At 51.7% G+C, this 25,327-nt stretch overlaps 2 protein-coding genes across 13 annotated transcripts; both read left to right on the top strand.

Annotated features, from left to right (window-relative positions):
- Positions 1 to 787: 787 nt before the first annotated feature.
- Positions 788 to 12,952, top strand: DMKN (dermokine). 12 transcript variants are annotated; one of them, XM_073226877.1, is made up of 17 exons: positions 789 to 1,398; positions 1,683 to 1,871; positions 1,979 to 2,038; positions 2,298 to 2,348; positions 2,485 to 2,568; positions 3,253 to 3,306; positions 3,719 to 3,778; positions 4,003 to 4,053; positions 5,533 to 5,580; positions 5,726 to 5,773; positions 5,960 to 6,007; positions 8,296 to 8,352; positions 8,673 to 8,720; positions 10,371 to 10,418; positions 11,920 to 11,943; positions 12,052 to 12,089; positions 12,504 to 12,952. In XM_073226877.1, exons 1-15 carry the CDS (start codon positions 973 to 975, stop codon positions 11,941 to 11,943), a joined length of 1,296 nt encoding a protein of 431 aa, XP_073082978.1. In that variant the 5' UTR covers positions 789 to 972; the 3' UTR covers positions 12,052 to 12,089; positions 12,504 to 12,952. The 12 variants fall into 12 exon arrangements, with proteins under 12 accessions (XP_073082979.1, XP_017518879.3, XP_017518878.3 ...); XM_017663384.3 differs by having other exon boundaries at positions 12,639 to 12,952; XM_073226878.1 differs by lacking the exon at positions 10,371 to 10,418 and having other exon boundaries at positions 788 to 1,398.
- Positions 12,953 to 17,972: 5,020 nt separating this feature from the next.
- KRTDAP (keratinocyte differentiation associated protein) lies at positions 17,973 to 20,994 on the top strand. Its single transcript, XM_017663354.3, has 6 exons — positions 17,973 to 18,114; positions 19,570 to 19,608; positions 19,704 to 19,745; positions 19,912 to 19,956; positions 20,601 to 20,648; positions 20,849 to 20,994. Exons 1-6 carry the CDS (start codon positions 18,028 to 18,030, stop codon positions 20,885 to 20,887), a joined length of 300 nt encoding a protein of 99 aa, XP_017518843.1. The 5' UTR covers positions 17,973 to 18,027; the 3' UTR covers positions 20,888 to 20,994.
- Positions 20,995 to 25,327: the final 4,333 nt, after the last annotated feature.

Raw genomic sequence — 25,327 nt, forward strand, 5'->3', positions numbered from 1 at the left:
GGCCAGGGGGTGGGTGGGGTGAGCTGCTGTTCTCACACGTGCACCCTCACCCAGGGCTGGGTAAACAGGATGGATGCCTGGGTCAGCCGCTGCCTCCTACTCATTCCCTGGAGGTGGCTGGCCCGCCCAGCTCCCCTACTCTGCACCCTACTTTCGCAGCCAAGAGCAGTCCGAATGCTGGGATGCCCTGCTGACCACTCTCAGAGTGGCTGCTTCCTTCTCTGATGCCCAGGGTCCCTTCTGACAGTGGACTCACAGCTGTCAGGCTCTCTGTGCTGGAAGGTGTGAAAGAGTGAGAAAGAGTGGTAGGGGAGAGAGATGGGGAAGACAGAGGCCACCTGAGAGGAAGGCCCAGAAAGGGCACCTGCCTCCCACTCTGCAGCCCCGATCCAGGTGGGCTTCCACCGAGGGTGAGTCCTGTTCCACCGGGTTCCCTACATTTGTCCCCGCTGGGGTCCCGTCTGTGATTCCTCTCTCCTATGTCCCCTCTACCCATTGCCTCTAGGAGACACTAACAGCCTATCTCTGCAGATGCCCCCAGCCCCACCCTGTGCCCCAAATTCCTGGGGTTGGGAAATCAGAACCCTCTGCACCCATGTCATCCCATTTCTCCCTCCCTCTCTGATGCATGGGCTCCCTCTCTGTTTCAACACAAACTCTCAGACTTACAATTACAGCTCATTACCCTATCGGTGGCTGGCCCTGAGTCACCGTGGGGAGGGACTCTGGGATGCCCAGCCCTGTCCCCTTCTTCCAGCTCCAGTATAAGGACTAGTGGCAGGGAGGAGAACTCTGGGAAGCCAGGGGAGTCTGGGAACGCAGAGAAAGGGCTGCAGACCTAGAGGGAAGGAGGACAAGACGCCAGAAGGAGGAGAGGGAAGGGGGCACACAGGCACAGAGGAAGAGAAAGGGAAGAAGAAGTTAACGGGTGGGAGGGAGAGACTCGGGAGAGAGAGAAGGAGCAAGGCAGAGATGAAGTTACAGGGCTGCCTGGCCTGCCTTTTGCTGGCCCTGTGCCTGAGCAGTGGAGAAGCTGTCCCACTGCTGAACAGAGAGGGGAATGCTGCAGCAAGTGCCGGGGAGGCCATTGGGCATGGGGTGGGGGAAGTCGTTGGAAAGGGGGTTAGGGATGTCATTAGCCAAGGAGCTGGAGAGTTAGCGGACCAAGGGGCTGAAGAGGCAGCCAGCTCTGGAATGAGGGAAGCCATGGGCACTCTCCTGGGGGAGGCTGCCCACCTTGGGGTTGAAGAGGCTTTCCACAAAGGGATGGAGGGAGCAGTCCATGCTCTTGGAAATGTTGGGGGTGAGGCTGGCAGAGAGGCTGAGAATCTCGTTCGACACGGAGCAGACGTTTCCCACGGCTCCTGGCAGGGGATGCTGGGTACCAACAGTGCTTGGGTGAGTGGCTGGGAGCCATGTGGAAATGGGGGGCTATGGGCAGCCGGGTTGAGAACCTTGGGAATCAGTTGAAATGATGAAAGGATGAATGGACCTCTTACTTGTGGCCCTCTGGGAAGTTTCCTGCCACGTCATGCGTCCTTCCTGCCTCTGGGGTCTCTCTCTGCCTGCTGCTCTCTACATCTTGCTCTGGCTCCCCTCTCCCTTAGTGGCTCTGCCCACCGTTCCCCGAGCCCAGAGGGAGATGACCACATATGCTAAGTGCAGGCGTGTTGTTCTTGCAGGGAACCCATGACCAACCTCCATCTGGAGGCCCCCGAGGCTACAGCCAGGGCAATCCAGGAGGCCCAGGGACTCCCTTGGGCCCTGGACCCTCTGGAGGCTCGGACAGCAGATTTGGAACCCCCTCTCAGGGAAGCTCTGGGGGCCACAGAGGCAATGGAGGGCCAGCCAACTTGGGGACTGACGCTCAGGTAAAGTCACCATCCCACTGACGCTCACCACCTCTGCCCCTTCAAGCCCACACTCTCTGTGCCTCCCTGGCCTTCCAGATCCCACACTCCACCCTCCTTCCCGGCAGAAAGCTGTGGCCCGCCATGGCCAAGGGTCAACAAGAAGCAGCAGCAGCCTGAACACGGAGGTAAGAGGAAGAGCCTGGTGAAGAAGAGGGTGTCTGGTGTGTGCGACAGAAAGTGGGGTCCAAAGAGGAGAGAAAAGTGGGGACAAGGGGCGGAGGTGCGAGGCAGGGATGGGGAAGGGGTGGGCGTGGGGGGAGGCTGGAAGGAGGGCGGAGAATGAGCCGGGCTGGGAGACAGACATACCAGCAAGCAGGAAAGCCTGGCCTGTGGAGGTGGTTTTGATTGAAGTCTTGAAAGTCACCTGTGTCCCTCCCTCTGCAGTGTATCAACTCCCCACCCGCTGGCTCAGATGGAAGTTCTGGCAGCTCTGGGGTAAGAAGACAGGCAACCTGAGGAATTTTGCACAGGGAGAAAAGAGAGAGACTCTGTTCCCTCAAGGAAGGAGAGGGTGGGAAGCCATCTTGGCATCTCCTCTTTAGTCCCTCTCTGGTCTATTCCTGCCCCTCAGGAAAGCGGTGGCCAGTCTACTCCTGCCCCTCAGGAAAGTGGTGGCCGTGCTGGAAACAGTGGTAGCAGCTCTGAGCCCGGCTGGGTGAGTTGTGCACCTTTGTTGAAGATGGAGATGGGGCTAAGGCCCCAGGTGGTCCCTGGTGAGACGCACTCCAAGGTCTCCCGAAAGCTGCCAGCCCTGGGTGGGTGGTCTCACTGGCTGCTGACCTCCTGGGCCTCCTCAGCTTCTGTCCCCACCTTCCCAGCCCCCAGGCTGTGGCCCTTACACACACGGTCCAGGTTCCCCAGCAGAGGCACCCTGTCTACTTCTGCCCACGTCTCCCCTTCCTCCCACTCTGTGGTGGTGGGATGTCCTATTTCCCATCTGATCTATTCCTGCAGTCACGTCCACTTTGCAAACCTGACTCTAGACCCGGGGCAGGGACAGGATGGGTGGAAGAAGAGAGGTGGGCCAGGAAAACAGGACGCTTGTTTTGGAAGTCCCCGGGAGAATAGGGGCAGGACCATGCACACGGAGATTTAAGCACAGAGTGGTAGTGTAGACTACACGAACCCAGCATGGGGGTGAGAGGATCTGGAGGGGACCACAGCTGGCAGCTGGACTTGGGGGAGCCCCTGTAGAGGGGCCTGCAGACAGGAGCACAGCTTCCCTGGGATTCTGGGGAAGGTCGCAGACAGAGGAGGGAAGGAACTAGAACAAGCCAGATAACACAGGCTGTTTTAATTCACTGCCCCTCATGTTAGCCCCCTCCCCTCCCCCATCTAGGACCAGCCCCAGAATTCTGGAAATTTTGATCAAAGCAGCTATGCAGAGCCCCAGGTAAGGACTCCAAGGGGCCTTTCCCCTTCCTAGGTTCCAGGAGAGGGTGAGGGGAGAGGAGAGGCAGGAAGAGGGTGGAACGAGCCTGGGGGTCCCAGGGTCTCAGTTCTGATGAAGTCAGGCTCCAGGGGTGCTTCCACCTCTGGCACATGGGGTGGTATGTGTGTGAGGCTGGGTGGATGAGAGACAGGCAACAGCAGCTCAGAATCCCCAGATTTTCAACATTTCTGAACACACTCAGTCACACTAACCTTCTCAGTGTCCCGAATAACTTCCCTCAGTGACAGACTCGCTAAGGATGGGAGGTATGGAGGGTGGGGACAGGGGCTTAAAAAATGCATAATACCCCTGAGGATTATTTGGTCCCTGCCAAGTCCTTTGAAGACTCCCATGGACTCTGCTTTGTCTTCAGGTATACAATTCCGGCTACTCCTCAGAAAGCAGCCGCAGCCGTGGGGGAAATAAACCTGGGGTGAGTGTCTGGTGAGGGCACCCTGCAGATCACCCTCAAATGGTGCAAAGGGAAGCAAGAGGCGATGAGGCCACTGGGATGATGGGAGAACCGCGGGCTGAGCACAGGGTGGACGGTGGCCCAAGTGGGGCGTTTGCTGGCCTGGCGCTTAAGTGCTGTGATGCAGTGCTGGGACTGGTGTCTGCGTGGGACAGAGAGAAAGCCTTTTCTTTCTCTCCCAACAGTGTGACAACACAGGGAATGAAGTCCGCGTGTCTGGAGGATCTGGGGGTCAGGTGAGAGCCAGACTTGCAGTGTCTGCACTTCGTTCCTGCAGCTGGGCCCTCTCCCTGGATCTCACCCTGCTCGGCCCCACCCCCACACTAACCTCCATCCCAGGCTGGCTGTGGGGAAGTTACAATGCAGGGGGAGAAACCAGAACATACTCCTAAAGACACTAACCATCTTCCAAAGTGATAATTAATTGTGAATCCTGACATGATATACCTCACTTTATACCACAGATGGGACTGAACAATGGAAGAAACTAGTTCTTTTAGAAACATAATTGTTTCAGGTGACCTACACCTGCCCAGTGAACAGGATCTGGTGACCTTTTTGACAGTTTTGAAAGAGTGTTTTGACAGCAGACACTTCCCTCCTAGTGATTCTGGAGCGCTGGGCTTCCTGTCAGCACCTGCCGCACTGACAGAAGCAGGGTCATGCTAAGGTGCACGCGAACCACCCAGAGGTCTTGGGGAAATGCAGGTTGTGATTCAGCCGGTCTGGGGTGGGGCTGAGGTTCTGGTTTCTCCCAAGTTCATGGTGAGGCCGACGCTGCCGGCCTGTGCACTGGAGCGAGTGTGACCCCCAGGGCAAGGAGCAGGGCCTTGCGGAGAAGGTGGCCAGGGCGGTGGTGCTCTTGAAGAGCTCCTCATTTGTTAGGGCAGCTAACTTTTTCTGGGTAGATAGGTTTTAATAAAAGGTCTCCCAGTTTGTAACTCTAATTCTAGCTTTTTACATACCAAAGACTTAAATATGGAGTGAGGGGAAAAACAAACAAAAAACAACACAAGAATAGTTCAGTGAACTATTGGGTTTTTAAAAATACCATACTTAGGAAGGCAGTATTGACAGGCAGTGAACTTTGAGTTAGAAAATAGGGTCTCAACCATCAGCTGTGTCACCTGTGGTGACATCTGTGTGTCTTCAGGCAAGTCAGTTGCCCTCTCTGAGCCCCTTAGGTAAAACAGGGACAGTGAAGCCTAACTTGCTCACCCCTGTTAGTTACTACAGAGCTTTCTGTATCATAACCGGACCATGGTGGTTCAGGGGCCAGGCACTGGAGTCTAACATGGAGATGGATCCAGAGGAGAGCTTTTGGACAGTTCTGTTTCCATCTCCTCCCCTGTTAAATGGAGACATCTCCACATAGAGATGGGACAGGATACGGCATAGCACTTGGCACATAGTGGGACTACACATTAGGTTCTAGAGATGTTTGGGGGTGCAGGTTATGGGGGAGGAAAGAATATGAATATGATTCAGGACTGGGTAGGGTTACTCTAGGAAGCAAATAGCAAGTCATTCCAGGAAGGCTCTCTGGAGGTGGGGTTCTTAGGTACCTTGTGAAGAAGAGAAGGTGGCATTAGAGAGGGTACACAGAGCTTGAGCAAAGGTGGAGATGAGTGGGCCAGGGGCAGGTTGATGGGTGGCATGCGTGTCAGGAGGCATAAGCTCTGAACATCGGTCCCCCTTGTCCCCCTGCCGAGCAGCAGTGGTCCGTTGGAGGAGAGGAAGCTGTCCGTGGAATCACTACCGTGGTGAGTGGAGGCATCATCCCACAGGCTGGGACCATGGTGTCAGGCAAACCCTGCCTCCTCTCCCGACACACCCGTAGCTCCTGCCCCTGCCTGTTGCTCACAAAGCGGGTTCTTACTCTCATCCCATTTTGCACTGGTTCCTTAGAACACTCAGATGGCTCCTGGACTCTTCAACTTTGACAGTTTCTGGAAGGTGAGTTCTGCAAGACTGTTCTGCTCACTCTCTTTTGGAAAACTAAACCCCTGTCCCTTGGTGCCCAGGCAGAAGTCCTCTTTCTATAATGGCTGTCAGAGGTGGCCCTTAGCCTCTCTTGTCCAGAGGCCCTGAGGCAATTGTATTATGCCCCAATTTGGCCATTCATTTTTTCTCTCTCTGCAGAATTTTAAATCCAAGCTGAGTTTCATTAACTGGGAGGCCATAAACAAGGTAAGGGCTGGAAGGCCATGCCATTCCCATCTTTGCAGGAAAGGAATATAGAGAAGAAAGCTGAACCTCTGCTTGGTGAGCTGGGGGAACGACAATGATGTCTACTGAGACGCCATTTAGGCCAGTGTCCCCCACCCCTAAAAAAAAGGGTATAAACAAGGAGGAAGGACAGCAGAATCCCGAAAAGAGAGAGATAATTTGGAAAGAGTTGGGAGTTGGGGTGAGAGGAAGAATAGGCTTCTTTTCATGACTCAACACGCAGACCTGAGCAGGTCTGAATCTCAGTTCCCTCTTCAAGACCTGGAAGGTTAAGGGGACAGTAAGTAGGCAACCAGAGAAACCAGAGAGGAGACTGGGGAGACCGGCAGAGGCAGGGGCAGGAGGTGGATGGAGCCGTCAGGAGACGCTGCAGGGCCGCGTGAGGACTGACACCCAGAGAGGAGGGAGAAGGAAGCCAGTGTGCTGAGTGCCCGCCGGGCGCCGGGCATTAGTCTGCCCTGCACATACGGAACCTTAGGTGACACTTGGGGACCAGAACCTCTTTCTCCTTCCTCCTGCCCACCCCTTCCTCTTGCAGGGGTCCCCTGGTCAGGCTGACTTGACCCCAGAATAGCAGAGGTACCTCCAGAGTAAGGGGGGGGACTGAAAGGAGGGGAGGAAGGGCAGAAATACAACCCAAACAGAGAGCAACAGAAGCTGCTGCTGGCCCACTGATCTGCTTGTTTGATCTATTTTTTTAAAAACAATATGAATTAGTTGCCAAGGCTTAATAATGGAGAGACTTCACAAAATGACTTGGATTTTTTTACTTCTTTCAAAAAAATTGGCAACCTCGGGCCCGTGTTTCTGGGCTGAGCAGAGAAGAGCCAAGAGGCAGCTGCCTCCTGCCGCGGGGCCGCCCCCGCCGCCGGCCGCCACCCCCCTCCCCCTCCACAGAGCACACATGCCCCGCCCCGCAACACCGTGGCCATTCAGCTGCTCGGCGGGCCCCTGTGAGCAGCTCAGTTTCTGACCCTCACCTTAAAGAGTGAAGACGAGGATCTCTGCCCTCCAAAACTTGTGGGGGAAAGGGGGTGGTGGCAGGCGGGAGGCAAAGAGACAGATTAAACCTCAGCAAAGTCAAAGTCTGCCCTGTGGGAATAAGGTGGGGGTGAGAGCCGGGAAGTTCCCAGCTGCAGTGGAGTTCTGGTTTGTATGAACTAAAAGAGCAAAATAGGCTCTGTTTTATAGAGAACTGTGTCTGGTAGTGAGACTGTGGACTATGGGGAGACCAGGTCCCCGGGCATGGGGAACTTAGGGTCAGACGGGAGACCCAGGGCACTTTCCAGAGGGCCAGGCAGGCAGCCAAACGTGTCTGCACATCTAGGGGGGCAGTACAGAGTGTGCTCACAGTGAGGCAGGATTCACTGGGGGTGGCTCCTGAGGAGCAGTTCTGAGAAGAGGGGCAGGACAGAGATGGGCAGAGAGGAGAGGGGAGAGCCCTATTTCCTGCACAGCTGGGGTGAGCGGCTGGGGTGAGGGGTGAGGGCAGGGGGCATGTACTGGCCGTTCATGGCAATGTTTTCAAGCCCATACCGGAAAGTCTGGCATTGACTGGATGACAGCCACGGACACAAAGGTCCCTGCAGGTTTCTGGAGCAGGGCCCCAATCTACCCTTGTTTTGGTCTGCTAGTCCCTGAACCCCTGTTCCTTGGGCTCCCTCTTAGAATTTATTTCTTTGCTCAGGACCAGAAGAGCTTTCGCAGCCCATGACCTCCAGATAAGGAGCTACCAGATGGATGGGAGAGCCCCCCCCAACTCCCTTCTTAAAATGCCATTATTTCATCACTAATCTCAACCCTTACCCTTGAAACAAACCTTCACTGCTCCATGCTCCTGGTCTCTGCTCCTCACTTATGTCTCCATTGTTGTTCCAGAGTTGTTGGGAAGGGGTGACTTCAGCCCCATGTGGCCTGTGAAAAGGACAGAGGCTCTGAGGGCAGGTCCTGCTTCTGAGGTTTTGCTTCAATTATGTCCTGCCAGGGGCTGGGGAGATGGATAGAGAAACACACTTCATGTGTGCCAGGGGAGGGAAGGTTGGTTAATGGCCCCAGAGATCTAGTTTGTCTCTCCCTCTGTTTCCAAAGACAGTTTTCTGCTGTCCCTAAAGATAGCCAGCTTCCCCCCAGACCTTAGTCACAATGAAATTCTGTGACTGAGAAACGGTGGTGCTGGGGGGGTGGGGGGGAGTTGGGGCAATAGACTATTCTGGCTCCCTGCTTACCTGCTCCCTGCCTTTCCTCCACAGGGCCAAGTCTCACCCCCCAGCACTCGAGCCCTCCTCTACTTCAGCCGACTCTGGGAGGTAGGAGACCCTCACTTTTGAAGAACGGGGGGTCTTGGTCATCCTGTCCCTCTCCCTCAAGGCATCCACCCTCAGCTCTAGCCTACCTGTCACAAAACTCCCCCTCTGCTCATTGGTAAGGTGGGCAGTGTCAACCCAATGCCACTGGAGATCTGAGCGCACTTGACCTCATGTACATGTACCTTCATCTAACCCCAAACCACGCCCAGGTTCCAAAACCCATTCTTGTACATGATCTTGCAATTTTCCCAACAAGCTGCCACCCTCCATCCTCTTAATTCTGTCTCCTTGTGGCCCACTTGTCTCTCCTCTCCCTCCAGGATTTCAAACACAACACTCCCTTCTTTAACTGGAAAGTAATTACTGAGGTAAGGATTGCAGAAGCTCTCATTTTGGGGTCAGGAAGCTCAGCTTTGGGGACGTGGGATTCCCCGGCCCCTGGCAATGGCTCGCAGACTGTGGCCCAGTGCCTTACCCTCCCTGCTGAGGGAGGGTGTCTCCCACCCCGCTCTCCTCCCTCCCTGCCACCCTGACAGCAGGGTGGGAGAGGGAAGCTGTGCGTCACTGAGTGAGGAGCAGAGCGGGAGGTTCTCCCTGGGATAAAAGCCCAGGCTGAGGGGTGGGGCCTTTACAGGCATGGGAACATGGAGCAGGCCACTGCCTGCGCTGCTGCTCTTCCTGCTGGGGGTGGCCTGGCTCTGGGGGGGCCACGGCAGGGTGGGTGTGGCAGAGTGAGCAGGTGGAGGGCAAGAGAGAAGGGCCTGAAGCTGGGGTCGGCTCTCAGGCCTGGAGAGGGAGCACTAGGGAGGGAAGCTGATGGAAGCAGGAGGCTTGACGGGGAGGGCTCAGGATACCTGTCACGTGCGGCCAGGTGCAGAGGGTCTGGGTATCTGGGTTCCTGCAAGGATGGGCAGGACCTCTGGGTCCTGCAGAAGGCCATCTTGTTCTGCATGTCCAGTGGCTTTTGGGAAACAGGACCCCTGGGCACTGAGGCAAGGGTTGCCAACTCACACATCTGTGTGGGCCGGGCATGTGAGGCTGACAGGTGGGCCACATGAAGACAGGGGACAAGGCCCTCCAGCTGTGTGTGGTCATGCATTCATAGAGGACTGAGTGAGACCAAGTTGTCTGATCCTTCAAGAAAAGCTAGAAATCTGATTTTTAGTTATTGGCAACTCATTTAATTTAAAAATGCAGACCAAGCAAAACATGTCTGGAGGTCCTGTCTGTGGTCAACCCGTTTGTTGGGACCTCAGTGTTAGGGCCAACAGTGGGGTGAAAATTCACGGTCAGGGGTGGTTAAGGTAGGGAGTTAAGTCAGAATGAGGAAGAACACCCTACCCCTCGTGTGTGTGTGGCTTCCTAGCAGAGAAGTGATGGTTGCGGGAACTAAGCTGCTTCTCTTTCTGCTTGGAAGTCCCCCCTGGCCTCAGTGCGGAGCGGAGGCAGCAAGTGCATCTGCCAGGCGTCTTAAGTGGCTCCGTCAGCTTTCTTGTATTTCTCTGCTTTCGTTCTCTCTTTTGAGCCAGAACTAACCTAATACACCTGGCTTTGCCTCCAGGGCAACAGCCATCCTCCCAAGGACCCTGTAGAGAACAGCACTGGGGGCAGGGATCAAAGGGCTCATGAAGGGAGCAAGGTTCAGTGTCGGAGGAAGACGGGCTGGGGCTGAGGTGCCAGCTCTGCCCCGGGGAGCCTGTGTGGGCACCACTCGGTCATCCTCGCTCAGTCTCAGGCCCGCCTGCCTCAGGTGCACAGGTGCGGTGGGTTTGCCAAACCCGGGGCTCTACCTTGCTCTCCGACACTGAGTGAGGAAATCTGTCCTCTATCTATCCGGGCCATCAGTTTCCTCCAGGCTCGCTGCCTTCTCTGCCGGCAGCACTCACCATGGACCGTTGGGGGGGTGCAGTGGGGTGCGTGGGATGAAGGAGCAGAGGGCAGAGCCTAAGCAGCAGGACGCAGGAGCCCCGCAAGCCCAGCATGACCTGAGGGGCAGTGTGGCTTCCTCTTCCTTCCAGGGTGCCAATGTGCCACCACTCCAGAAGAGGGCAGGTGGCGCTGGTCAGGTGAGTCCCTCTGCCCTCAGCTGACCTTTGGAGGCCCCTGGTCCCTCTCAGCCTTGTTCTTGGGTCTGGCCAATCTGAGATTCTCTGTCAGTCCCTGCTTCTGTAGGTTTCTCAGCCTGGCACAGGCTGGCAAGAGGTTGGAGCCCTAACTTCTAGGGTAAGACACCTCCACTGACCACCTGATTTAGACCTCACTTCTTTCCTGGATCTCCTACCCTCACCTCCCAAGGAACATCTGAGGAGTTGGGAGAGGTCCCGAGGAGGGAAGAGACGGGACCTACGCGGGCTGGGACCGTGAGGGGAGGGGAGGGCGTGGGCTCTGGCTGGCAGCAGGAGAGTCTGTGAAAGAAAACCAGGACCCAAAGAGGGGAGAAGGCAGGGGTCTGGGAAAGGCCCCACCAGGGCAGGGCGGTAAGGTGTTTATTCCAAAGCACAAGGCCTTCACCCCTTCTCTCCTGCCTCCCTCACCATCCCTGTGTGCAGGACTCCAGCTCCAGCCAGCAGGCATACCCTACACCCACAGCTGCGAGCCCCCCGAGGGACCTGCCCTGAATCCCCACTGGGGTGTCTGCGTGGGCACAGGGGAGGCTTAGCTAAGGGTGAACCCTTTTCATTTTGACAGTCATGTCTCTCCACCCCTTTGTAGGGAGTCTCAGGCTTCCCGAGAACAGTTTGGGAGCAGAGGGTAGAAGGTTCAATGCACAGAAAAGGTTACAAGGGAGCAGTGGCTGCGCTACAACCCAGGGACGAAACTAGGAACCAATATGCTCTCCAAGGGGAATATAAAAAAATCACATGACATAGAGCAAAGCCAGCAGTCTTCCTGTGTGGTGCCCCGCTCTGCACCTCTTTAACTGCTGACTTTCTTCAGGGGCTGGGGGAGGGCACACTAGCACTTCATGGAAGCAGGCCCAGGAACTCGGGTCTGGTGGGAAAATAAATGCTTTACGCCACAAAGGAAATGAAGAATTTTGTTTTGGTCAGTTGCAAAAAAAGCAATCTTATAAATGCAGTGAACGAATGTGCTAAGTGCCAGTTAGGTTGGTGAAGAAAAACCAGGTGGCACTGCCCTTCATTCCTCAGAACCAAGAAGCTGCTTCCTTGGGGACAGGACTTCTGAGAGATCAGAAATGATCTGTTGACTGAAAGAGATGAAGAGGCAGTTAATTCTAGCCTAACTGCATCCTCTGAATCCGCTCCCCAGTTCTTTGTGGCCAGTTTCTATCCACCCAGCGGGCAGAGGGAGACCCACCATCCCCTTGCCCTCCTGCTGGCCAGTGTGCGCTCAGGGACCACGTTCACTGTCATCTTGGGTAGAATGATTAATCTGCTGTGAGAAAATTGCACAGGCTGCATGTCTACAGTCAGACCAAGGGTCTTTGAAATAATCCTGGCCTGAGCCTGGCCCACCCTCTGGGCCCCTCCTGAACTCTGGGGACAGGGCAGAGCACAGTGAGGCCGCACAGCCCCCACACCACCTCCTCTTCTCTTCTCTTTACAGGGGGAAGCCACGGTTTCTTCCTAGGTAAGTACCGGAGCAGAGAAAATCTGGCTCCTGAGAGAAGGGGTCTGAGGTCAGAGGGTGTGCAGGGGACACTGTGATGTCCATTCAGACATTCTCCTTGTCCTACAGGCTTCTCAGGCCTGCTGCAGTGGGTGAAGTTTTGGTAGGTGAGTGTCAGTGAGCTGTGCAAGCCTGCAGCCAGGAGCTGAGGCACAGCCGGCCCTGGGGCAGGGCTGGGATGTTGGCATTTCCCTCACTCCGCTCTGGGTGGATGCTCTGAAGAACTAAGGGGGAGGGGCCCCTAGTGTGGGGTGTGGGCGAAGACTCATAAGAAAATGACCTAGGATGCTGGGAAAGTACCCTTCGAGTGTAGAATGAAGGTCTGACCGCCGTGGGACTGTGCAGGGACAGCTAGGAGAAGAATGGCACTCTAGGTTAGGGAGAGGGGAAGGGATAGGAATTGTATGGGAGCTGCAGAGGCCAGCTTTTCACGTGTACAGGTTCAGAGGCAGGAAGAAGTGAGTCATCAGTGTGGAAGAGGTGATAGATTAACTTGGGAGAACCACAGAATTTGTTTTCAGGAGGAGCAGACATGAGGGGAGCTGCAGGTGAAATAGGAGGACACCGTGGGAGCATGGCAGCTGGGTGGAAGGACGTCTCGTCTCAACAGATCTTGCTGAAGCCACGTTCTACCATTTTCTCTTATTTTCTTCTAGAAAATTACTTCTAATCATGACTTGAGGCCCTGAAAATGTCAGTCGTCAAGGGGCTGGACTGCTCTCCTCGCCCAGCTCTCCCCCTGTGCCGGGCCTAGTGTGGGGACTAGTGCCTGCTTTTTCTAGGTTGGGGACCTGGGCTGTCTGTCCCTTGTTTCTTCCCACCCCACTGTGGTGTTTTCTTGACCATCAGCCTGACGGATAAACCAGCCAAGTTCTTCACCTAGACCATCTTGTCACCTGAAGTCACAGACAATTCTTCAGGAGGAATTACTACTCTGTGGAAATAAAACATGAATCTTGTTGCCCTAAGACTTACGCAAACTTTATTCTTTAATATTACACTGATGGCCTGGATCTGGGAGGATGGAAGAATGATTTAGGGGCAGATAACTTTGTCTTAACCTCCCAAGTCAGGTATACAAGATAGTGGACTGACAGAGATAAGACCTGGGAAAAAAGGAGCTAGCTGATCTTACTGTGCCTCAGTTTCTCCATCTGTAAAAAATACTCTTTGCCCCACCTACATCTGAATACCACGCTAACTGCACTTGAAGTGGCCACAGGTGTTTCGGTAGCCTGGACAGGCAGCAAGGGAACTATTCAGATCAGAGCCTGTGTAGGAGAGGAGATGTCCCAGAGGGCCAGGGAGAGCACAGGAACAGGAGCCAGGGGCCCTAGAAAGTAAGCCCGGGCCCGGTAAGTACACTGTGGTGGGATAAGGGCACGGCTGGGCTGATGTGTTCAGAAGTTGCCAGCAAGCAGCTCAGACCTGGTACCTTATCATATACGGTGGCAGTGTGTCTCCAGAGGGGGCAGTGGGGTACTTTACTCCATTGAATACTATGCTGTGTCACTTTTTGGTAATTCTTGAAATATTTCAAAGTTTTCTCTTTTATTATATTTGTTGTGATCACGATTATGTCTCACTGAAAACTCAAATGATGGTTAGCACTTTTTAGCAATAAAGTATTTTTTAACTAAGGTATGTACATTGTTTTTTAAAAAACAGTGCTATGGCATACTTAACAGACTACAGTGTAGCATAAACACAACTGTTATACGCACTGGGAAACCAAAAAATCCATTTGACTTGTTTTATCGTGATATGTCACTTTACTGCGGTGGTCTGGAAGGAAACCCGCCATCTCTCTGAGGTCTGCTGCTTCATGTTAGGGTTCAGCTGTGTAGGCTAGGCCTTGCAATACGTCCCTGAAGCCACAGGGAGGAGCACATGGCTCTCCCAGAGCAGACGTCAACCTTTCCGCTGATGGACAGCTCACTTCCTGCAGTGCGGGTGAAGGATCGGAAACAGCAGGCACGCAGGTCACCTGGAGCCGGGACCTGAGGGATTGAGGGAGAGACTGGGGTGTCAACGTGGCTCTGGACTTTTGGGGCATTCCTGGTCCAAATGGCTGAAAGCAGCCCTTTAAAGTACTACCTGAAGCAGGCTCAGGCATAAAGGATTCTGATAAAGGGCTGGCCACCCCATTCTCCCTACTGGGCCTCTGAAGTATCTTCTTCACGTAGCCTCAAACTTTCATTTTTTTCACCTAAAATCTATTCTCCCATGGCAATCAGGAAGGTTGCCCTGCTCAGAATTCTCTACAAGCTTTTCATTAGTTCTAAGATAAAATGCCACCTCCTACCATGGCTCAGGGTGATGTGGCTCTGGCTTCCCTCTCCAGTGTGAACCTGGGGCTGCTGTCCCTGGAACCTGAGATCTTCACAAGGTTGGTGCTTTAACTGCTTTAGGTCTAAATTCAAACGTCCCCCACCCCAGGCCAGCTTAACCAAGGACACCTGCCCAATCACTATTACATCAACCTGTTTTGTTTTCTTGACAGACCTTGTTATTTTAAGAAATTATCTTGTTTCCTTTTGTTGTTGTTGTTGTTAGATTATGACCTGTCTCTTCCACTGGAATATAAACTCCAAAGGACTGGTACCTGATCCATCTTGAATGCCCGGCACCAGGAACCCAAGGAGCTATTCAATAAATGTCTGCGATTTAGGCAATGGAAGGAAGGATCAGAATTAAGTGGGATCAATCCAGGAAGTCCTGCTGGGAGAAGTTTAATAAGCAAAGGCTGCAGAGGGACAGAGGGTGGGTAGCAAAGGAAGAAACCAGACCTGCTGGGCAACCTGGCTACTTTGTTGGGTGTGATAGTAACACTGGCAGAGGGAATAACACTGGCAGAGGGTGCCTCGAGTTCTGCCTCCTGAAGGCGCACACCCCAGCCCCCTTTCTCTCCAAGGATTCTGGGCATTTCACCTAGGTGTTCACCAACCTAGGTGCATCCCTTCAAATCCCCCATTCCCTTCCTGAACCCGACCCGGAAGGCGGGCTCCCAGCCCCTAGGTGTGTCTGTAATGTGGCAATCAGGGCTGGGCCTCGCCTCTACCCACATTCAAGTTCTGGCAGATTTGGGGTGGGGTGGGGGCAGGCCTGTGGGAAAATAGGGGTATATTGGCATCCTCAGAGGGGACATCTACCTACTTGGAGATGGGCAGATGCAGAGCTGGACTCGTGGCTTGGCCTGACTCCCCTAATCCTATGGGATGCAGCTAAAGCAGAGATGAACCCTGGGTGATATTCTGGTGCCAGGAGAATCCCCCATCCCTCTCTCTCTCTAGCTGCCTAATCACTGGACACTGGGCACTCAGGAAACACAAACTCCCAGAGCAGTACAGACAGAGGAAGGGGAGGGAGCTTGGAGGGCCACAAGATTCTAAAGTTAGCTCCTAGAGCATAAATTGTGTAAAGCTGAAGTTACCCCTGAAAATCCATCAGGAAGGTATAGTGTGGAAGCAAATTCTAAGTCCAGCGCAGACAGTTTTCTGTCCAGCGTAAGAACAGACTTCTCTGGTTGTGCACACGAAGTTGTAGGCTTGTGTTTAGAGGCATTACATTGAAGTACCTACTTTAACCATTAGAAATTTAAATGCTAGAACTAGAACTAGAAGACAATGTTTGAATACACACCTGGTGTGGTGAGATGTGCATACGGAAAGAGGCATCTGGAATCTGAGGCAATTGTAGGCTCATTCTGGGGCATACGCTCATTGAGGGCCATTAATCCCCTTGCTTCTGTTTTCATTTTGCCAAGGGTGTACAGTTTAAATTATTGTGTGTGCAGGTTGTACACTGCAAAAGCACCTGGTCAAGGCTCTAGTGGGGACTAATGCAGCCTGCCCCTCGACTCTCCCTGTGTGTGCACTTTATACAGGGTGCTCTATGGGCAGGCCGAGGCCCTCTGTAGGATCTACTCTGCAGTGCGGCAAAGGCGTGATGCAGTTGCCGGCTCCGGAGTCTTGGAGCTCTAAGCCTGGCCTTGCTCTGTGATCCCAGGTAAGTTACTGAACCTCCGTATGCTGTGGTTCCTCTGCCTATAGAATTTGGATAATTATAGTACTTTCCCCACAGAATCCCTGTGATATTTCAATGACACCGTACATTTAGAACACTTAAGCACAAGGCCTGCCACACAAGAAGGCCTCAGTAAACAGGCTGACACTGTTATTAGTAGCATTAGCATTAGGAAGAAAGGAAATCATGGGAAGTCAATCTGTTGCAAAAGAACTCTGGGGTCAAATCAGTGACAGGGTTTCGATCGTCTGCTGCTTCAGATTACCCACACCAAAGCGTTCCTCCATTAACAGGCCCAACTGGCACTGATTATACAATATCAGTTCTCTCCCTTCCTTCTGCTCCTGGAGTTGACCCTATGCTGGCAGAATGGTGGTTAATGAGCGCCTTCAGTCACTGTTAATTACTCAGTAAGAATCCATTACACGTGAAAACTTGTGTCCTCCAGAAAACCTTTTGGGAGGTGCTCCACCCACCTCATTTCTCACTCATCCCCTCCAGTAGCACCAACTGCCTTACATCCATTGCCCCATGGTCAGCAGTGCGCAGTGAGTCCTCCTCAGGCCCCGTTTCCGTGGCAGCTCTGCAAAGGGGCAGGCAGATTAAAAAAACAGAGAGGGCTTCCTGAGGCTAAAGAGGGGTGGGACATCCAACTGGGGTGTGGGGGCAGCATGGGCATGGAAGTGAAATGCCCACTTCTGGGTGCCTCCAGGCCCACTATCTATGTGAATTGCATCAGGCTGGGTTGAAAAGGCCCAGCCTTTAGTAAGGCCTTGCTTTGTCTTGGCAGCACCTCCCTATTATACCAGGAACCAGCTGGGCCACCTGAACCTCACTGTGCAGAAGGTTACTTGATTAGGATGTTTATCACTTTGAGATGATCAATTCTCAAAGTAGGAGAATGGGGGGTAGAAGGTAAAAGAAATGGAGCAGGTGCTCAAAGTTCAGGACCTACTTGCATCTCCAACTGCTTATCTCTAAGACCTGCTCTGCTTTGTCCCCCCTCTATTCCTTGTCTTCTGAGCTCAAGACAATCATCTCTCTGAACACCCAAGAGTAAAAGATGAGCAGCTGGGATAATGGGACAGGTCCAGCCCCAAAGGAAGAACGTGTGTGGAAGCAACTTGGTGGAAGGATTCTTGAGTTCTAGCCTAGCCAACCTAACCGAGGTTGAATCTGCCGGTGCTCTTACCTGTATAAGGCATGGTGCTAGGGGGATATAAAGGTGGTTAACATATAGTTCCTGGCTTCAAGGAACTTAATATTCTGAGAGGGAAATAAGAGAAGAACATAAGTTACTCTAGGTACAATGCCAGAGAGATATGAGTGAATTGCTATAGCATTTCTGAGATGGGAGGGGTGTGTGTGCAGCAGGCGGATGATGGGAGAAATCAGGGAAGCTTCACCCAAGATAGATGTTGGGTTCTGAGAACCTGAGATGTGAGAAGAGCATTTTAGGAATAAGGAGTAGCACAGGCAGATGCTCAGAGGTGGGAAAAGAAGGGTATATTTGGCAAGGAGTCTAGTTTGGCCAGAATGCAAGTTGGTGCAAAGGGAAAAAGAGAAAAATAGCTAGAAAGGCAGCTTGAGGCCAGAGCATGGCAGGCTTTCAATGCCAGGCTGAGGAGGTTAGACAGAGTCAGGCAGGGTGAAAGCCTGAATTATAGAGAGGAATAAAGGATATAAGAAAAAGAGAGAAAGACAAAAGCGGAGGTTGCTTGGGTGCCACTGCCAATCCCTTGGAGGGACAGGTCCAACCTGTCTCCATCCCAGACCCATCTGCATGAGGAGCCCATTGCTGCCTCGCCTTCCCAGTGCCTGAGGCTGAATGTGAGTTGAGAAATCTAAGGTAAGTGGGGAGCAATCCACACCTCCCCCTCCCAGAGTCCTGGGGGTGGGTGACAGGAGCTGGCGGTGAGTCAGTGGGGTGGGGACCCCACTTCTGCTCACATCCACCTCCTTGGGAATATAAAGGGCGGGTGGTGGGGCCCCGCCTCAGAGAGCCCCAAACGTGACACCATGAAGATGCCAGTCCTTCCTGCTGTGGCCCTGCTCTCCCTCCTGGCGCTCCACTCTGCTCAGGGGGCCACCCTGGGGAGTTCTGAGGTGAGCACTTCGCTCGCGCTCTTTTCTGGCACCTATTACCTCACCTCTCCCTCTCCAATTTCTTTACCTGCCCTCCATTACTGCATAGGTGGCTCTTAATTTTGGATGTTACTGGGGCTGAATGAGAAGCTAGGGCTCTGAGGGAGGGAAGAAAGGAGGAAGGAGGTGAAGTATTCCTAGGAGGGCTTGTAGGGATGGAGATGCCTCTGTTTCCAGAAGGGATGGTGAGGTGTGGGTTGGAGGCTGGGCAACTGAGTCCTGGAAGGCCAGGGGCTGAGGCTGGTCGCCTGGGTTCAGCCTCACCTTTGCTTCGTTTGTGTCCCTGGGAGCATAATGCTGGAGCCTGGGCTGTAACGAGAATCCTTATGAGCCAGTCTCTAGCCAGAAGGAACCCTGAGGCCCCTCTCTCCCCATCTTGTCCCGAGGGTTGGGGGTGGGTGGGTGGGAAATGCCTACACTGGATTTCAGAGTATGATATGGGGGTCACCGACTCAACTGCTTAGAATCCAAGCAAGTGATGTCAGGGAGCAAGAGGCTGGAGGGACTGCACCTACCCCAGCTCAGAGGAGACAGCCTACAATCCACCTGACTGCTTGCCAAGTGGGGAAATGGACCTAGTGTGGCCAGTTTTAAAATTTAAAGGAGAAAGTGGAAATCTGATTCATGAACTCTTTTTTTTAAAATTTTTTTATTAAGGTATGATTGATATACACTCTTATGAAGGTTTCACATGAAAAAACAATGTGGTTACTGCATTTACCAGTGATTCATGAATTCTTACCAATTAAAAATGCTACATGCAAATTAAAAACCAAACAAGCCAAACTAGTATGCAGTCTGAACATTTGGCTTTGGCCTGTAGGCTACCCATTTGTGACCTCTGTCAGAGGAAGGAAGGAGGAAGAAGGGACAGTGAAGCCAGGCAGCTACAGGGTGGGGTGCACTGCGGTCTGGGAGCATCACCAAAGGGATGTGGAAAACAGAGACTCTGACTTTGCTGGCAGTCAAGCCACAAAGCAAACCAACCTCAATCAGTTAAAGTCAGCAGGGTAGCTCAGCAGCTAAGCTCCCACCTGCAGGCTTCTCTCCCAGCCCAGCACCATGGCCTGAGTGTGGCTGTCTAAGGAACACCCGAGTCCACTGCAGAACACTCGCTCGTTTCTCCTGGGAGGAGTCCTTTTCTCCACCATTTCCACCTGCTGCCAACCACGATGCAGACCGGGGTCTTAGCTTCTCAGTCTTACACCTGATACCCTCCCATCCCTTCTCTTCACCTTGCACATCTGCCAACCACCTGCCTTACTAGAACATCATGGTTCACTGAGGCCACGTAGTGGACCATGGGCTATATTCTTGGGGACTGGCAGTTGGAGGAAGTCAGAGCTGGAAGAGAGGGTTTGGGGAGAGGCACTTGCCATCAGGTGATCACTTGGCTTTCTCCCCTTCGCTTTCCAGGAAGAAACCACCATTGGTAATTATGCGGCAGGACCTGAGGTAAACCACCTGTTTCCCACGCTCCAGCCATGAGCTTGTCCCCTAACTCCCCATGCTCCTTAGCAGCTCTCTGAACACTCTGCCTCTTTGCCTAGGCCTTTAACACACAGTTCCTGAACCTGGACAAGCTGCGATCAGTAAGTATAGCTCCCTAGTGCTGCCCCCACCAACACCCACATCATAAAGGAGGCCGGTGCCTTGCTGGAGAGCCTGCAAAGCTGCCATGGCCCCTTCACCTCTTCCAGAGGTAGAGCCCTGTCCTCTCCTGGAACTGGCCCTCTTCTGCCATCTCTCTCCCCACAGGTGTTTAAGCCCGATGAATTCCTGAACTGGCATGCCCTCTTTGAGGTGAGTGCTTGGGCACCCCTTATTCTTCTTGGTCACCTGCAGACTTCCTGTGGGAAGTGGTAGTTCTAGCCCTTTGGGTTCCTTCCCGAGTTCCTGAGGGAGAAACCACCCTGCTTGGATGCTGCCCAGCCCAAGAAAGTTTCCCCAGAGGCTGTGGTGTCTGCCCCTGATTTTCCTGACATGGCGGTGGTGGAGAAGAGCCACAGAAACAAGCGCAGGACAGGAAGACCTGAACTAGTCCAGTGTTTATCTGAATCCCCTCAGACTCTGTGAAAAAATGAAGTTAGGTGGCTTTCCCAAACTTAGAAGGCCAAGTCAGTGAGAGTGGTGGGATTAGAGCTGGCATCGCATGACTCTGCACGCCCCCGTTGTGTGCCTTCACCCCACTCTCTGCAGTTGCCTGAGCCTTAGTTTCCTCAGCTGTGATGTGGGAATCATGACAATATCTACCTCAGAAGTTTGCCGGGAGGGCCGAATGAAATCATGCCTGTAAAGCAGTTATAGGGGGAGACACAGCATATGCAAATAATAGTCCTTACTATATTTATAAGATAACACCAGCACCGCTACAGAGAGCTCACTGAGTATGGGTCCATGCTCACCCGGCCTGCAATACTCACTCTGGTTCCCTTTTTCTATTTTAGTCTATCAAAAGGAAACTTCCTTTCCTCAACTGGGATGCCTTTCCTAAGGTAAGAGGTGGTGGGCAGTAGCAAGATAAGGCGACTGAGGGTGATGGAGAAGCCAAGGATCTGGGAGGGAGAGTGGGGACAGTGGAAGGCGGCTAACCCTCCTCTAACCAAAGGTAAGGTCCTGGGCCTTGTCGTGGAGGACTCCAGCTCCCCACACCCAAGGGTCCCCAGTCTGACCATACTATGCCCTCTCCCTCCAGCTCAAAGGACTGAGGAGTGCAAGTCCTGATGCCCAGTGACCTCCTGCTGCTGACACCCACTGGAGGGGCCGGCATGGGATCAGATCAGCATCCAACCGTCACTCTCCTGGCTCAGGAACGCCAATAAAATGTTTTCCAGCCACACAGCTACTGTATCTGTGTCTCTGTTCTTATTTTACTGGGCTCTAGAATGGAATTAAGATGGAGTGGCATCCAAGGTAGGCAGAAGTCTTGAATTCTGAGAGGGTAGTGGGTAGTGAGTTAGGAGGAAGCGGGAGGAACATATCAAGATGGCAAGGGACCCCTTGTGCCGTGGCTCCTTCGTACTGGCTGAGAGCCTGGGGGAGCACGAAGTCGTGAGTTGCTTGGAAAGATCCCCAAGGAATCACACCTGCTCCCTGAACTACCAGCACCCTCCCCTGCTGGCCTTTGAGAAGCTAATTTCATTCCTTCGGTGGTGGCAATTTGGTGTAACAGCTATCTGGAATTTAAGCCTCAGGACCCACCTTAAATCATATGAGCCAACCTGAAATTCTTTTTTGGGGGGAATTAGGTAGCTTATAAATAAAGGAAGCTGGTGGTGTGACCCTGGGCCTTTCTAAGTTCTCCATTTTTTTAAAGGTATCATTGATATACAATCAATCTTAGGAAGGTCTCACATGAGCAGCATTGTGGTTACAACATTCACCCATATTATCAAGTCTCCCCCACACACCCCATTGCAGTCACTGTCCATCAGCATAGTAAGAAGTTATAGAGTCACTACTTGTCTTCTCCGTGCTGTACTGCCTTCTCCGTGACCTACCTATATTGGGAGTGCTAATGATAATGCCCCTTAATCCCCTTCTCCCTCCCTCCCTAGCCCCTTCCCTTTGGTAACCAGTAGTTCCTTCTTGGAGTCTGTGAGTCGGCTGCTTTTTTGTTCCTTCAGTTTTGCTTTGTTGTTATACTCCACAAGTGAGTGAAATCATTTGGTACTTGTCTTTCATCACCTGGCTTATTTCACTGAGCATAATATCCTCTAGCTCCATCCATGTTGTTGCAAACAGTACTAAGCCTCCATTTCTTTATCTGTGAAATGAGTGTGGAAATAAACAAGAATGAGAAAAACTACCTCATGGTGTCATGATGATCAAATGAGATAAGGTATGTAAAGCCTCTTGCACAGGGCTGGGCATACAGCAGGTACTTAACAATTGCTCATTCCCTCCACTCTCCCAGAGAGCTGCTACAATGACCCAGATTCATTATTTACTTACTCATTCACCAGTGAGTCCATCCATCCATCCATCCATCCATCCATCCATCCATCCATCCATCCATCCATCCACTGAAAAGGCTTGAAACATGTGATTGATTCTGTTTTGGTTCCTGCAGATGTATTTTTTATGGAATCCCTCTGTGTTTTATGTGCCTGCTCTGTGTTAAATTTAAATGAATTTAAAATGTTAAATTCATTGGTATTATTTCTGGTTTCTCTTGAAAACTATGAAAATCAGAGAACAATGGACCTTGACTTTAATCCAAGCACCAGCTACCCTCTTTATACAGGACATGGTCTCCAGATCAATAAAGTTCTACCTGGCAAGTTTCATTTATTTACTTTGCCTTTTGACCTTCATAAGCAACTGAGTTTGCAAACTGTGGCCTGTAGCTTACTTGAGGAAGTGGACAACAAACGGAAATTAAACTTGTATAGGCAAAGAAGAAACTTCCTTCTACCCTCTGAAATTCTGTGGCAGGCTTAAGAATTAAAATGACATAAGACAAGTTAACGGGAAAAAAGTATACAGATTTATTTAACTTTTTTTTGCATGTACATGGGAGTCTTAGAACGCACATGAAAACTTGAAGAAGCTGTTAGGCCTCAGCTTACGTACCTTTTTACATGAAGAATAATAAATTGTGGGGATGTGACAAGACAAAGGGGTTGGACTAGGGGCAATAAATCGTGGGACAGTGACTAGGAAATATATGGGGGAACCTAATGGAAGATAAGGGCTATTTTAGGAGGTTTGTTTATACAGACTGGAGTTGATTCCCAGTCTCTGCTGATAAGAATGTTTTTCTCTTCCTGTTACAGGGAGGGCACCTTTCTCAAGGAAAATTTTATGACCTGCTTTAGGTAGAAAGAGGGAGGTCAGAGAGCCCTTCCTGCTTCTGCTGTTTCTCAAGTGCCTTCGGCTCAAAATAATCAATATGCCAAAGCAGCACATTTTAGGGTGCAATGTTCTGAATCTCTTCGCTTGGTCCTACTTTCAAGGAGCTTACGGACTGGATGAGAAAGACATGAAAACGTTGCTTACCCCCGTCCTTCTGATGAACTAACAGTAACACACATGTACACACACAGATGAGAAGCAACTTATAAAAGGGACGATTAACAGAAAGGAGAAAGAAGGGAGACTTGTCAAATGCCATGATCAATTAAGGTATCTGACAAAGACTGAATACTCACAAACTAGGTGATCGGAAATGGACTAGAGGAAGAAGGAAGGAGCGTCTAAGGGCCATTTACTGGGAGGCTAGGTTTTAGGGGAGACAAGAGTCATCATCACTCAGAAGTCAAGAGCAGCTTTGCGATCGAGCAGTAGCTCCCAAGGTGTAGTCCCTGTATGAGCATCAGGATCAACGCCACGTGGGGATTTACAAGGAGCACAAATTCTCGGGCCCCACCCCAGATCTACTGTACCAGAAGCTGGGGGTGGGGCCCCGCAATCTGTGTCTTCACAAGCCCTCTAAGTGATTCTGATGCACTGTAGCTTGAGAACTACTGAGGAAAGAAAGTCGGATGATGACCAGAGCGAAATCCAAGACAGTAGTGATCTCACTGAGACCATGGTGCCCACAGAGGAGGAGGGGGGCAGAAGGCTTCCACTAGTAATGTCTGTAGTACTTCCTTACATATGTTATGGTGGAGAAGAAAATATCTTTTCCTTCTGCCCTTCCAGGTTCATGGCTGGGTATCTATAACAAAGGACAGATTAACCAGAGAAAGCATAGACGTCTGATTAACAGAAGTTTAGTGACCTGGGAGCCTTCAGAGGGAAATGAAGGCCTGAGGAGGAGGTCAGAGCTGTATGTGTGCTAGTCTTGCTGAAGAGTGGAAAGTCATGGGACAATGTGACAGGACAAAAGGGGGACAAGCTCAGTGTAGTAAATGGGGGGAAACTGCGCAAGGCCTGTTCACTCAGATTCAGATTCCTGTGGGGGTCCTTCTTCTTGGAGATAAGGAGGTCCCTTTCCTCCGGGTACTAGGAGGGCACTTCTCACCTGAGGGTCGTATGACCAGCTTCAGGGGAAGGTCAGAGAGTCCTTCCTGTATCTATTTCCTCAAATTACTTCAGCTTGAAATATCCAATATGCCAAGGCACTAGAGTTTGGGGTAGTGTCTCTTGAACCCCATCCGTACACATTTTACATGCACTTATGTATGCAGTATTTCACAAGAATATATTATTAAAACAGGACCATGTCTTCGAGTATCTTGTGAATGCTGAGGAAATACAGAGTACAGAAACAATGTGAGTGTAGGGAGACTGGAATCTGAAGAAAATAAAGAAAACAAGAAGTGTAGACAGGTCTGTGTAAATGAGTGGTGGAGGTATTCCAGGTCAAAGGACACTGACCACAGCGTGCCGACACGGACCAGGCGATCCGAGAACCGGAACCAAGACCCGAAGACGAGACACACGGGTTCTCTGGGGAAAGTGCACGATGAGGATGAAGCCACGAAGCGATCAGACTTCATAAAAACAACAAATGCCGCTTGTGTGGACACCATGCCCTCCATTACGCAGGATGGAGATACATAGACAATCTCTAAGATATAGTGAAATGAAAAAGGGAAGTGGCACAGCAGTGTGAATACTATGTTTAAAAAAAAGGGAGAGAGAGAGAGAGAGAGAGAGAAGGTACAAATATATGCTCTATTTATATAGAGCATACAATATCTCTAGAATAAAACTCGAGAAATAACAGTGATCACCTCTGGGGACTGATGTACTTTCACTGTGTGCCCTTTGTGATTTTATGGAAAGAATTTTCTTTTTTTACCATGTGCACAATTTCATATTCAAAAGAGTAAATTAAAAAACTAAAACTCTAATAAATACGCAAAAAGCCTTTGGCATTTTAAGACAGCTGGGCCTGGCCCATGAATTGGCCCAGAGCATGTACTTCCTACTGAATGAATGAAATAAATTTCCCATAAATTGACCACACCCTTTTCTACTCAAAGCGTGATCTTTGGATCAGCAATGCCAGCATCACCTGGGCTTGTGAGAATTACAGAATCTCAGCCCACCCTAGAGCCAATGAATCAGAATGTGCATTTTAACAAGATGCCCCAGATGATTCATATGCACCATGCAGTTTGAGAAGCACTTCCTGAAGCATTATGTTAAGTGCTGTGCAATATGCCAGCTCAAGATGAAGGAAGTGCACAGGCAGAAAGTGCTGGATACCACTAGAAAAGAT

The sequence above is a fragment of the Manis javanica genome, chromosome 17, assembly GCF_040802235.1.
Source record: "Manis javanica isolate MJ-LG chromosome 17, MJ_LKY, whole genome shotgun sequence".
Classification (NCBI taxonomy): Eukaryota; Metazoa; Chordata; class Mammalia; order Pholidota; family Manidae; genus Manis; species Manis javanica.